This window comes from Python bivittatus, unplaced genomic scaffold, assembly GCF_059951505.1.
Source record: "Python bivittatus isolate LINGU-HERP-01145 unplaced genomic scaffold, Pbiv_v1 ctg000020_np1212, whole genome shotgun sequence".
NCBI classification, from domain to species: Eukaryota; Metazoa; Chordata; class Lepidosauria; order Squamata; family Pythonidae; genus Python; species Python bivittatus.
Genome location: NW_028277030.1, coordinates 97,468,435 through 97,483,070, shown reverse-complemented (window position 1 = coordinate 97,483,070; position 14,636 = coordinate 97,468,435). Strand labels below are relative to the sequence as shown.

Here is a 14,636-nt window from a genome sequence, read left to right as displayed (position 1 = left end):
TCTTTTTAATATATCAATCTATATGTTTTTGTCATTGTGCAAATAGACCCTGGATCCATATAACAGACCCTGGGCAGCAAAGATTCAAATTGAAACAAAGCAGGAAATCACAAAACGAATTGACAAAATACCTGTTCCAGCCAAAGGTACGCTGTTTTGTCTTAACCTTTAGTTGCTCAAAGCACACTGCCAGCAGGCCATTGTAATGTTAAGTAGTGTGCAAATTTGGTTGTTTGGGTTTTCTTCTCATTATTAAGCAATTCTTTTTTCTGTATGAGTGCTCTACTTCAGAAGTAAGTAGGAATGGAAAAGCAATAACAATTTATATTTGATCTGTATACTGGGTTGAAGTAACTGTAATAAGAAATGATGGGCAAAAATAGGTTTTTGACTTAAAATTTCAGATCAGATTATTCTAATAGGAATTGTGTTTAGAATCCATAGTATATTTCGCTGGTACTATTTTAATTGCTGCTGTGTGTTTGTTAAAATTTGCAGAATTTCTTAATCTATTTTTGTGACTGAATCTTGCGGGGGGGCATTTTAGGTTCTGAATTTCTTATCCCAGTCACTGGATATTACTGCCAACTCTGCAGTGAATTCTTTGGAGACCAGATATCAGCAGAACAACATGTGAAAAGTCATCCACATAATGAGAAATATAAGGTTAGTGTCCAGAATATTAATTTCATATAATTTATCAGTGTGTATCATAATTAGTGCCATCCATTTTAAAAGCCATTTTGTTGATCTTGACTTCTGGTTATGGGAAGGCAGGACCATTGCTCAATGAAAGCACACTTTCCTTGCATTTGGAAGGCCTGGGAGACAACCTTTGGCATATCCAGATATAGCCGGGACATGATATTCTCTGACTTTAAGGAGTTACTGCCTGTAAGTGCAGACTGTCCTGAGGAACCAAAAGTGCGCTTTAATATAAGATAGCTTTTAAAACTCCCATATCACATTTGAATGTGGCTGAATTTCACATTTATTTGTTCTACATTTATTTCATTATCTGGGACTTTTGTCCTTTTCATTTCATTAGAACTATTTCAATATTCTTAACGTAGTAGGAGTTCAAAAAGTTTTTAATGCTTGCCTTGTGCTACTTAAAAGGTATAAAAATCTGTCATTCCCCCCCTTCCAGCCTCTTTTCTAATAAATGCAATCAATTCATTGATTAAGAAAGAGAATAAGAAATAAGAAATATAAGCAGAATAAGAAAGAGAATATATTAAGGAACCAGACTTGTTCCACTACAGAAATGATGTATTAAGTAACAGTGCTGAAATGTTTCCTTTTTCTCCCCACAGAAACATGTGGATGAGAATCCGCTCTATGAAGAAAGGCGGAATCTGGATCGTCAAGCAGGATTGTCTGTGATTCAGGAAACTGAACGCAGGCTGAAACGAAAACTATGTGAAAGACAAAAAGAGGAGAAAGATGAGAAGACAACAAAAGTGGCAAAGAAAGAAGAGCCAAAGAGTACCAAAGAGCTAGGAGATGGGAATAATGAATATGAAATTAGTAAAAGGAAAGAAGTTCCTAACGGTGAAAAATGTGGGATTAAACTTAAATTGAAGAAAGATGACAGAGAAATGGAGAAGAAGGAAGAGAGAAAAGAGGAATCTGAAAAGGAGTCAAAACTGACAACTTTTGGAAAATTCAGTTGGAGGAAGACTGAGAGAGATGAAAAAAATCAGGGGAAAGATATAGCTGTCTCTAAAGAAGACAGCACTGAGGAAGGCAAAGATAAAGAAACTAAGTCCCAATCTGGAAAGCAAAATTCAAAGCCCATTGCAATTAAGTTATCTGGAAAAACCGTTATTCCACATACAAGCCCCTGGACACCAGTTGTTTCAACTTCATCACAAGCCAAAATCCGCCCCAATTTACCAGTCCCAGTGATGGTTCTAAGGAAGACTGCAGTTGCAACAGTAAGCAAGCCAGCACCTCTAAATACTTTTTTGTCTATAAAATCTTCTGGTGCCACTGCCAAACCACTGCCGGTTGTCAAAGAGGGAAATCCAGAAATTGTTTTGCCACCAGATATTATATCAAAAGCATTTGGGGGAGAAGTAGTAGTTTTAAAGGGATCACAGGAGAATATAAAAGGACCAGAAAAAGCAGAGGAAGGTGAACATGAAAGTGGGACAAAGGCCATGGAACATGCAAATTTAATGAAGGCACAGGAGCAGGCAGATGTAGTGGCAAAAGCACAGGCAAAGGCACGGGAGCTTGCAGCAATGGTAAAAGAACAAGAGGTCTCACGAATGACAAAAGCAAATGAGCAATCCCTGACTTTTGAGATACCACATCGGCGCCCTCCTCTACTACCACTACCCCCAGGACCACCATTGTCACTACCTCTACCACGGCCACCACCAATATTATTTGCCCCTCCACCCCCTCTGCCACCAAAACAAACAGTTATCCTGGCAGATGATATGGCACCTGGTGTATCTGAGGATGATAAAAACATATTGGCGATGCCCATGTGTCCTCGCCCCTTGCCACCTCCAACTGTTTTTGGGGAACATGTTAAGAAATTAGAGAAGAAGAACTCTTCTCTGGCTGCAGGTAATGCTAAAGCTCTATATGACATCTTTTACAACAGCAGTGGGAGGAATCCAGCTGAGAGCAAGCTAGTGAATTCTACAACTTCAGATAAAGGAAAATTGAATCCAACTGAGAGGGAAAAAAATACAGACCTACAGGTAAATTCCAAGCCAAGTGGTAATCCTTTTTCAGAGGAATCTCTCTGCAATGTGTACACTTCTTCGGCTAGGACCCCAGAAGCAGATGAAGTAAAAGATGAGAAAATGATGACAACTGATGAAGAAAATATTGAAATCAAAACTAATGTTGAGGGGGAACTAGAAAAAATCTCCTTTTCAGATATACAGTGTACATTGTCAGAAGCAAATGATCTAGCAAGAAGTACCTCTTATCCATTCCATAATGAGAAAAAAATAGGAATTCCTGCTCCATCTGAATTTAACAAGAAATCACCAGAGCTTGAGAAAACTCAGTTAGCTGTGCAGATAGAAAAAATGAGCCCTCTTCCTTTGCATGGCTTTAATGAGACATCTGTTAGTCTTGAGATAACAGAACATAACATTTCTGATGATCAGTCAGTTACACAATTCTCAGAAATTTCTAACAATCTTCCAGCAACTGCCTGTGATTCTATGCAGAACAAGGTAGACTTAACCACTTCTGTTCCAACTGAATTTAACAAGAGATTAGAACTTGAAAAGCCAGAACTAACTATGCAACAGATAGAAAACAATGTTCCTCATTTGAAAGACAGCAAGAATCCATCAGAGCTTGAAACAGCAGATTATAAAACTGATAATAGCAAAATAGGCTTGCCCTTATCTGACAACAATGTACCTTTAGAAGATCTTAGCAAGAAACTATTTAAATTTGAAATAGAAAAATTATCACTCCAGTTACCAGACAACAATGATCTCCTTTTCAGAGATGATAGCAAAAATCCATTGGAGATTGGGATAGAAGAGTTTAAAATTTCTGATGATAAAGAATTAGTATATAGCATTGCTCCTTTAGGAGATGTTAGCAAGAAGCCAGCAGAATGTGAATCTGTGGAATTGGCCATGTCAGAAAACAGTGTTCTTCCTTCGAAAACATCTTCCAAGACTCTTTCAGAGCATGAGACAGCAATGTTTAAATGTCCTGATGAAAACAAATTAGTTATGCATTTGTTGGAAGACAATATTGCTCCTATAAAAGATACTAGCAAGAAGGCATCAGAATGTGAACTTGCTGAGTTTAAATCTGATGATAAAGACTTGGCAATGCAGTTGCCAGGAGGGGGTTATCTTAGCAGGGAGTCGGGAGTAATGAGATATGCTAGTACCACAAGTACTGAAGACATTAGTAATAAATCACAAAATCAACAGAAAATGGAGGCTTATGATAACTCAAGTTTAGAAGAGATTAAGAATGATTTGGACATGAAAGCATACTTCTCAAATTTAAATGATAGAGATGTAGAAAAAGGACATTTGGAATTAGCAGGACATAATTCTGCAGTTAGTCAAGGAGACGAATCTCCCTTATTTGAAATGCCAGTTGAAAACCCTCCAGCAGAAGGATCTGCTATAACAGAAGAGAAACAGATTTATAACTGCTCTGAACAGGCAATTTCTACATTGGTTTCAGATATATGTGTTCAGAGTCAATTGCTTTGGGAGCCAATAGATTCATCTTCAAAAGTGAATGAGGAAAATGCTCAGATAGTAGTACAAAATGAAAGTTATTCTAAAGAATCATCAACTGATCTAAAACTAGACACTAAGGAATTTAATAGATTCAAATCAGCAGTTAGTGGTAAAAGTCCTCAACCTTCAAAGGTCCAGAATTCAGATTCAGAGCTAAGGCCTTTAAATAAAGGTGAATTAGACTCTTTCCTTTCAAACAATGAACAAGAGGTTTTGAATGGTTCTCAGTTAAAGGATGGTGAGAATTTCAGTGTAGTTAATGTTCTAGAATCTGGAGAGATTGCAAATGAGAACTTTGTTAATGTAACAACGATAAGCAACACAGTAGGGAAACATGAACAAATAAACCAATTCTCATTAAGCTGTGAAACCAAGGAACTCCAGGTAGAGAGAACAAAAGCTTTGGATAGTATCTCTTCTACAAATGAAATTAAACCTAGTTATGTGGAATTCATGTTTATAAAACATGATACACAGAAATCTTCTGTCTCTGATACGGAATTAAGTGGCACCGAAGAGAGAAGATCTGTAGAAACAGAAAGTGCTAACTTTTCTAGTATTCAGCCAGAATCACTAGATCCTCTTCCAACAGAAATCAGTGTTGGGCATCTTGGAGAGGTAACCCTTTCCTTCACAGACATGAACACTGAAGTATTGAATACCTCAGCAGCTGATAATTTTGACTTAAACAACACATATTCAGAACTTAGTTTTGAACAGTCTGCCACCTTTTCTCTGGATTTAGAAAATGAAGGAGTCTCTCCAAAATTTGATGAAACAAAACCTATGGATTCTCCCAGACTGAAACCAAGTTTGGAATTAGAAACCATTGATTTCACTCTGGGAAATATTAAAGTGGAACGTGAAGGTGTAGGTATTCTGCCAACTGAAATTTTAAATGAGGATATTGCAGACAATCCAAAGTTAGAAACAGTTGCACCTACTTGTTTAGAGTCTAGCAAAACGAGTGAGTTGGACACTGACCAACCAGTGGTTGAATCTGAAATAATTAATTTTGTTGCGTTTACCCCTGATGATCAAGAGGAGAAATTTTGCTCAGTGGTTTCAGATGCAATTATCCCGCATATGGTGTCTTCTGCATCAAAGGGTGACATGGCAGAAGCAAGCAGGCCCCTTGTTCAATTGCAGGATATGTCTTCTGTTTCCAAGTCCCAACACCCATATATTAGCAAAGGAGGCACGTGTGATAAGCTGTTGTGGAGTTGTGGTGGAAAAAATGTACAGAACCAAACTGTGACATGCATGGAATCCATCCTTCCAAAATTAAAGGAATCTGTAGAAGTGGGGGGTTCAGGTGACAGTGAATTGTACAGTCTCAAGAATCAGATGCAGACATCCATAGATAAACTAACAAAGACAGAAGAAGAAAAGAATGATCATAAATGTGAGGCTAAAAATAAGTTGGCTTCAGAAGTAACTGACAAATCTGCAGAGCACCTGGTAAGTTCAGACAAAATTGTTCCAAATGTTTAAGTAGCAATTATTGAGATTTTGTAAATATTATATTTTAGCTTAATAAGTTGAAAATCTGGCTTGCAGTAGTCTTTGTCTAAAACCTAAACTTTTTTGCCTAAAATGTAGGCTGCATTGTATATATCTGATTGTGTAAAATATTTCTTTTACAGTCTTTGACTTTCACTTTCTATTTCCAGCCATTAAAATGGATTTCTCATCCATAGTATGTGTTTTGGCTATGGTTTGGATTTTTTATTATTATTGCTGTTAAACTGTGTGTACTTTTCACATTTTTTCTTTGACTTTTTATGGTTTCTGATTTATACAGCTTTTGTAAATAACATTCCAAGTGCAACAGTGACAAGCGCAAGGACATGTGTTCAGGACTTGAGAAAAATGAAGGCTCTTGCTGAACCATTTAAGCAGAAAGTTTCTTTGAAACGTTATGCATGTTTCATTGCACAAAATGTAAAATGCATGAAGAGTGTTCTGCATTTTTCATGATGCAGAAGATTGTTCTGCGTTTTTTACTTGTTATTATCTTGTTGAACTGCACCTGTAATCAAGACTGTGATGCCATATTGTATAAAATCCTGTGTGGATGCCATCTCACTGAGCAAAGGAGAAATATCTACCAACACACTTTTGGAGAAAGAAATTATTTGGTAAGGCTATGGCCCAACAACTGGACTCTGCATATTGAGGTCACTTGCATGATTTAAAATCATATTTCCTTTTACTACATTATGGTATAGTAACTGTTTGTGTTAAATTGTTTAGCAGCTGCCTAACTCAGAAGAAATGGAAGATCTGAACTTTGCTCTCTGGATTGGATTCCCATCATATAACCAGACATTACATGCCTGAATGAATCCCTGAGCCACAAAAATACTGTTGTGTGAAGGTTTTCACTTATACAACTTGTCAAGATACGCAGTAATGTTTGCATGGATTTATCTAAAAGGTTTTATCTGTAAATCTAAAATAAACCCATGATGATCTGCGACATAACTATTTCTGTGTCTTTTTTATGACTACTTCTATAATTAGTGTTTGAATTCTTATCTCTGTTCTTGAGATAAAGCTGATGAAGTAGTTCTTCAGTTACTTTCCTTAAGTTTTTGATCTTTCAGTTTCAACTGCTCAGCCTTTTAAGAGAAAACATTGCTTAAACATTGTAAAGAATGATACACTTTCCATTTTGAAATAAAACTGTATGTTAGAAACAGTTGTTTGAATTTTAAGGATGCTGGTTCATCATATAAGATCAGTGTGGTTAGGAGATGTGAAATAAACTGTAAACACCAGGAATAAATAAATAAACAAGCATAATTAGAAAGCATTTGTTATGAATGTATAATTCCCTAAATTATTAAGTGTTGTTAAACCTACAGTGCTGTACTAACAACTTTCTTTTTGTGCCTTCAAGTCAGTCTTGACTCCTGGCACCTACATGGACAAGTCTTTGCAGTTTTCATAGCAACATTTTTGGAAGTGATTTCCCATTGGCCTATTCCTAGGGCTGAGAGAGAATGACTGGCCCAAAGTCACCTGGCTGGCTTTATGCGTAAGTCAGTACTACAACTCACAGTCTCCTAATTTCAGCATTTAGGATTCCCAGCTAGCAATTTAGGGTGACAAAAATAGCACATGTATGCAATGATAGAAATTATCAGATGTAGGAGAGCATAAAGTCAGAAACGTAGCTAAGATTGATTCATCTGTTTGCATCAAGGTCACTGGTGATTACAAGGCCAGCTCTGTTGGTTTAATTGTACAGATTTAGTGGTTGTACTAATTTCTGTATAAAATTTATTCATTTAATATATATTTAAATCCTGCTCAATCCAACAAGATTCAAAGCATCTTACAATTTATAATAATATAGCAATAATAATAGCAAAACAAAATTACAGCATCATGAGGTGCTGTAGCTTGCAGACCACATACTAGGTCAACTTGGCATGGAATGCCAGTAAGTAAATGTATGTAAATCTGTTTTCTTGCATACTGCTGGTGGTTTAGGAGGCTGATTAAAGAAGCAGGTTTAATATACAGTGTTATTCTAATAAAATTAACTACTGCATTCCATAGCACAAGTTTTATCCTACCAAGGTACTAGATGTACCAACTCATTAAGGCTGCGGGGCAGATTAGATTAAGGGATAGCAACTGGCCCAAGGCCAGGCAGTGAACTTTACAGCTGAGTGGGTCTCCCCAGTCTAAGTCCAGACCTGTATTCATTACGTAACACAGGGTCTCATAATTTCTCTTATTCTAGATCAGATTATTATAACAATCTCCTTGATAGACGACAGGCCCCAGCTCGTCTCGCCTTTGGGAAAGCCATTAAGCCCTGGCTCTTCTCCCAGGCATTAGGGGCCAGTTCAATTGGAGTCCCCCTGTGGTTGTTGTGTGCTTGGTCACCATTTTATACTTTGTATTTATATATTGTCTGTTTATTGTTACATGGTTTTCTTTGCTTATTCTTTTTCATTTATTGTTTGTTTATTCTGTTTGAGTTGGGCAGCCTTACAAATCTTAAAAACAAATAAACCTGGACTAAGGTCTGTCCTCAAGATTCTGAATAGAATTCCTACTCTCTATATATGCAAGCTTCAAGATGAGAATCATCATAATTATTTAGCCCATAATAAGCCAGGGATGACTATAGTTACAAAGAAACAACTATGGATAATTGACATTGTAGTAGCTGGAGATAGAAGGGTCAGTGAGAAAGAACTAGAAAAAAAAAAAGGAAATATAAAACACCTTCAAATGGACAAGCAAATGTGGAAAAAGAAAGTAGTAGTGGTGGCAATAGTGGTTGGTGCAATACCAAAAGATCTGAGAAAGCACTTGGATACAATATAAATGGACAGAATTTCCACTCATCAATTACAAAAAGTTGCATTACTTGGAACAGTGCATATATTGCAATAATATCTTTATCCTAGATCCTTGGGAAGTATCCAATAGTCAAAAATACCAAATCTGGTCAGAACCATCAAGTAGGCTGTGTGTAAATAGCAATGTTGTTGATTATGTTAACAAAATTGTAGTTAAAACATTTACAAGTAACCTAAGACAATTAGTATTGAAAAACATGATTTTGATTTGATTCTGCATTTAATAGATAAGATTATATTTAATAATTGGAAGAGATTAGCATTGTATGCAAATGAAGAATGTGTGTGAAATTGTATAACCAAGGATAATCTTGAAAATTGGTTCTGAACTATATATTATTTTAGAAACTTCAAGAACAATGCAAAAGAGAAATTATTGCTGTCCATTGGGGTAAGAAGTGTGATTTTTACAAATAAATTCTCTTCTTAGAATCTTTTCTTCTAAATCTTGAAAATTTGCAGGGACTCTTGCTTCAAGTATCTTACAGAAATGAATGTTACTCCTTGAAACTCTTTAGCCTTTTTTTCTCAAAATAGTTACTGCTAGTGGTTGACCTGAAGCTGATGTATGTTGATGCAGTTCAAGATCACATTTTATTATTGTCACTTGGAATCTGGATTATACTTTTGTGTACGTTCAGTCTTATACACACTTATATTTTGAAATAACTAAATGTGAGATAAATTGAAGAAATCCTTTCCTCTTTCATGCATCTTGCACAGATCCAACTTGAGTACCTGAAAGCGTTAACAGCCATCTTCAGCTGCTTTGTACCTTTCTCCTTTATTGAAGTGGTTGCAGGTGCTAACACCCTGGGACCTGACTTAAAGGCACTCCTCATATTTTCCAAAATGAAAAACAACAGGATGGCTGGACTTCCAGATTTTCCTAGCTGCAAGGGAAGGGGGAAGGGTTCACTTCAGGTCCACAGTCTGGAGGGACCAATGTGGTGAACCTGATCTCCCTCATCCCTATTATATGTGTTATTTGACCAGGTTGCAAATATATTTAGAATGTGTAAACATTATCGTGGAGATCTGCAGCAAATGACCATTTACACATAGGCAGTGTTGCTAATGCCACAATTTCAAGCAACAGATGTACCTATACTTCTAACTTCTTTGAAACAGATTACACAAGATCAGGCTTTTCTTTAGCTATTTCACATTGAGCTGTTTCATTCACTTACTCTTCCTGGACCACCATTGTTTTCTTACACTGAGCCTGCTGCATGAGAGTGTTATGGAAAATAATCCAGATGTAAAGTTCTGTACAGTGGTATTGCTCTTCCTGTAAAATGTTTTGAGATGGAGAGAGAACTTCACAAAATAATGGTAGGTGGTGCTAAATCTCTACATGCTGTGATATGCTCTGGAAAAAAATCAAGCCATATGCATATCACTCTCCATGTTAACAATGTTATTGCTGTTCAGCATTGTAAATGCCTATGCTGGAAACCTTGAGAAACTCTTGGAAGTGCACAGTAATCAACTGGTTGTTTCAAAATCACTGTTAATTTGAAAAAAAATGCTGGGGAAATACACATCACAAGTCCTATACTACTTACTGAAGTAACAAGTTTCTAAAAATATAGAATATTTTTTCAAACATTAATTTGTAAGCTTTTACAGTAATAGGAGTACAAAATATAATAAGCTCAGGTTTCCAAGACAGTTTGACACAAATCTGGATTCTGAAGAATAAATCTGGGCATAAGTACATAATTTTTTCTACAAGTCTTTTGCACTGAAACTACACTGGGAACTTGCTTTCTTTGTTAGCTTGTATTTAAATACATTTTTCTTCATTTTGTAGACAATTAGATACTGAAAGGATTGTAAAAACATGAAAAATCTTTACCTTGATTGAAGCAATTATGGAATGTCATGCTTAGACTGTTCATTTCTATTATAGTACGTGCATTTTAAATGTAATATAACTTCCATGAATCTCAGTAATTGAGATTCATTTTTTATTCAGAGAACTAGAATATTTAAAGAATCATCCTTTTTGATGTGGTGGCAATGATGTTTCATAACAGCTCCCCACTGTGGTCAATATTAGGGTACATCAATTTAGGTTTTGTTTGAAGTTTTCCTTTTAGATATAAATATAGCAGTTTTAATAATAAAGCAGTAATGTGTATATGTGTATATAAAAACTTTTTACAAGTCATTGCAATAAACTACATTGATCTTGCTAATTCTGTGGAATTTAGCAGTAACTCATGGGACTGAAAATACTTATTTATCAGGTTCATAATCTTAAAAAAATTCTGTGTGGATCAGCTAGTTCAGACCTGAACCTTCAAACAAGAGCATTTGTAGGGATAAGACGATGGGACTGCAATCTTAACTGGAGGTAAGTTCAATTAAACTCAATTTGAATAAATTATATAATAAAGCGCTCAAACCCAGAGTGTCTGCTTTTCTTCTAATCTTACTGTTGATCTGTAAGAGGTGGTCTTCTGTAAAATTCTGCTGCTAGTTAAGACAGAGCTGTGGTGAAAGCAACATATTAGTTTTTCAGGCCCTTTAAAGGATTATAGGGAACTGAAAGGATTGTAAGAACACAAGAAACCTTTACCTTGCACTGGCACTGCCTGACATGAAATATATTTTTCCCAGGTATTTATCTAAATGCTTGGAAGAAATTAACCTGCTTATTTTCTGTGGGTCAGGCTATTATATTTTTTTAAAAGCATGAAGTATGGAATGTTCAGAACCCATTCCAGGCCTCTCTGTCTTGCTGACCATTGTGATATATACAATGATGGAGAAGAAACAAGAACAATAATTTGTATGTTGTATCCCATTAATATTTGTTCAATGTACCATCACAATTTTAAAAAAATCTTAGTGCTAAGTGTTAGTAGCTTCAAGTACTGCTAGAAAATACAGGAACTTGACAAATAATGCAAAGTGTGCAGCTCATACAGCTTATATAATATTCAAGGTATATTTTAATTCCTCTCAACTTTTTGTGGAGGCAGTTCTTAATTTTTCTATGATTACTTGAATTGATGGATTTTTACTGTATCAAGGTTAGTATTCATTTGTTTTCCCTTTATAACTTCTCTTTTGATTTGGTGGAGACTTTTTTCCCCCTGACATCACTTGGAGGGGAGAAGGCATGTGGAACAAAGTATTTTATATGAGCTAAACATTATTAAGACAAATGGATGTAGATAATGCAGAAAATACTTTATTGCCTGTTGCTAGAATCTTCGGTATTACTGTAGAAATATGTTTTTTGCTGTGTCTTAAGTCGAGCTCATTAAAATCATTATTATAAAATTACTCTGGTGTCTGGGTGTTTTGTCAAATATTGTTTATGATTGTCAGTAGCTCTTTGATAGTTCAATAATTCCTCAAGATACAATAATAATAGTAGTAATAATATAATTTATTAAATGTATGCCACCCAACTGTGTAGCAGTGACATTTATATGCATGTGGCAAGATAAGACAATTTCTTAACTAATACTTTAAGTATTGGAAATAGGAAGTACTTCATCCCTTATCTGTCTATGTGGAAATTGCTAGAGCAAATAGTAGATCTAGAAATTTATTTCCCTCAAGTTTCCATTTGTGTTTCAAATGCATAGAAGTAGCAGAGCAGGAATAATGTCTGTACAAAAAGGGTATCATTCTTTGTCCTCAGGTAGAAAGAGTTATGCTTGAAATGAAAAAATGCTACTGGTTTAGAGCCCTGTTCAGGTCATACCATATATCATCATCAACCTATATCATTTAGGTTGCTTGCATAAATAGGCTAACAATTACTTGGGTGCATGGAGGGAGTACAAAAGAGCTACCCATTGAAAGCATTGTAGGTTCTTCTGTGGTGGATACCGGCTTCCTACTCTTAGGTATCCATGTAGTACTTCAACTGTATTAATAAAGACTCAGCTTTTCAGTCAAGAAAACCAAAGCCTGACAAAATTTATATCTCATGTAAAGCCTTGGAAGTAGTGCAGTTCTTTAGGATGGGTTAAGTTTAAAGTTAGAATTTTCAGCAGTGGCACAGATAGAGCTAGATCTCTGGTCCAACGTTCAGGGGCTTTGTAATACAGACTCCCAACACTTCCCTCTCCAATTTACACCTGATGGCAAGTGAGAAAGGCAATGAAATACAGGCTGGGGGTCACATCTGGGCCAGATGGTATACCAGATCTTCTGCACTTGCTAAATCTTTTTTTATGTTGGTGTGTATTCTGATCAGAGTAGCCAAGCAAACATGCACTTGGTTACAAATATACATTTTATTCTAGTAAACATGACAGTGCCTTTTAACAACAAAATGGTGCTTATTCTCAATTCAATGTTATGTACTGCTAGGGAACTTCCACACTATGGCCATTTCCACTTCTATCTGTATACAGTAATTTGAAATTGACCTTTCAGCTGAGAAATGCTGAAAGCAGGAAACTCTTCCTTCCATCTGATCAACAGGAGAGCACAAAAGATGCGGCAATCCATTGTGCTTTGCCAAGCTAAGCTGCTTCCTGGGGCTATACAGATTCCCTCATCTCATTGCTTGCAAAAGGGAAAAGTACCTTTTGTTGTAATAGCATCTCAGTGTGTTGACACAGTGGCTGAAATTCTATGGAGAACAGGAAGTGACTAGCAAGACAGGTGAGTTAACAATTCCAGCCAGTAAAAAAATGGACCACTCTGTAAGCCATATAGGGTGGTAATATTGCAAAGAAAACACCAGCCAGTCTTTATTTTGGTCAATGACAGCATAAAACAGAGGTAAAGAAACAATAAATAAAAGAACCCATCAGATAACATCATCTCAGGTGACATTCTAGATATGAATATATAATAAGATTAAAGCTAATTCTAAAGCTAAAGTCATACAATTTTTTAAAAACTAAAATTATGATCCTAACCAAAAGTTAAAAACTGGAATCTGGGAAAATGCCACCCAGAGTCTGTGTGTGTGAGATGGGGGGCTATATAAATGTAGGTAGGTAGAAAAAAACTGTTGTGTTAGAGACACTATAATTCAGAATTTAAAACTGCTGTACATGGTAAAGGAGAAGTGGAAATCCCCTTGATGGCATGTATACAACAGAATCATTTATAATCCATCTATTGATGTCTTTGTTTCAGTCAGTGGATAGAAGTGTACTCATTTCACTTGCTGAGGATACAGACAATGTGCATGGCTAAATTCATCTAATCAAGTAGGTGACCCTCATGACTTACGAAGGATATTCAGATTTGTCCAGTTGTAAATTAGTCTAAAAGAAGAGCAGGCACGGCATTTTAAAAGAGATACTGATTAAAGCTACTTCTGAAGAAACCTATTGTGGACTTGGAACACGAAAACATTTCCTTTCTGAACAAAGTAGATGTGATCAATCTGAGGCACTGGAAGAAAATAAATTTGTTTACATCAAGCAAAAACGTACTGAAAAAATCCTCCTTAGATCCCGACAGGTTGGAATAATTACTGACTTGTTCTTAATTTTTCTTTCTGAGGCAGAAGGACCCATGATATTACCTATGGGTAAGGTTGAAATTACATTAGGAAGCAAAAAAAAAATACTGTTTTTGGATTATAATTCACCTCAAAATGTAAATTTTTGCATAGTTAATGGGGAAATCAACACTTTGATCCAGAACGCAGAATAATGGCTTTAAATTACAGGAAGGCAAGTTGCAAGAGAAAGTTACAAAACCCGATTACTCGGGCGGTGTGCTTCCCTTAAGTAGATGTGTTTAAGTAGAAGCTAGCTAACCATCTCACAAATACTTTAATTTGGATTCCTGCACTGAGCAGGCGGTTGAACTCAGTGATTTAGGTGTCCTCTTCCAATTCTCAATAATTTTTTGCAGTTAATCTTAGCACTGATCTTGCCTTTATGTTCAAATTTTGCTTTTCTATCGAAAAAAGTGACTAACGTAATAGATTCAAAATGCACCATCTAGTGGTAATAAACGGAGCTAAACTGAAATACAATGTCTAGCTGGTCCTCTGATCCTGCCG

General features: G+C 36.0%; 1 protein-coding gene across 4 annotated transcripts in view; it reads left to right on the top strand.

The window, feature by feature from the left end:
- The window catches only part of ZNF318 (zinc finger protein 318), a 43,307-nt gene extending 31,401 nt beyond the window's left edge, over positions 1 to 11,906 (top strand). For 3 of the 4 annotated variants that reach the window (XM_088144927.1, XM_025168261.2, XM_088144929.1), the window contains 3 exons: positions 47 to 146; positions 548 to 666; positions 1,317 to 11,906. In XM_088144927.1, the coding sequence (XP_088001053.1) occupies positions 47 to 146; positions 548 to 666; positions 1,317 to 5,744 (4,647 nt within the window). In that variant the 3' untranslated portion in view covers positions 5,745 to 11,906. The remainder of the gene's footprint in view (positions 1 to 46; positions 147 to 547; positions 667 to 1,316) is intronic. The other variant, XM_025168262.2, reaches the window with a different exon arrangement.
- Positions 11,907 to 14,636: the final 2,730 nt, after the last annotated feature.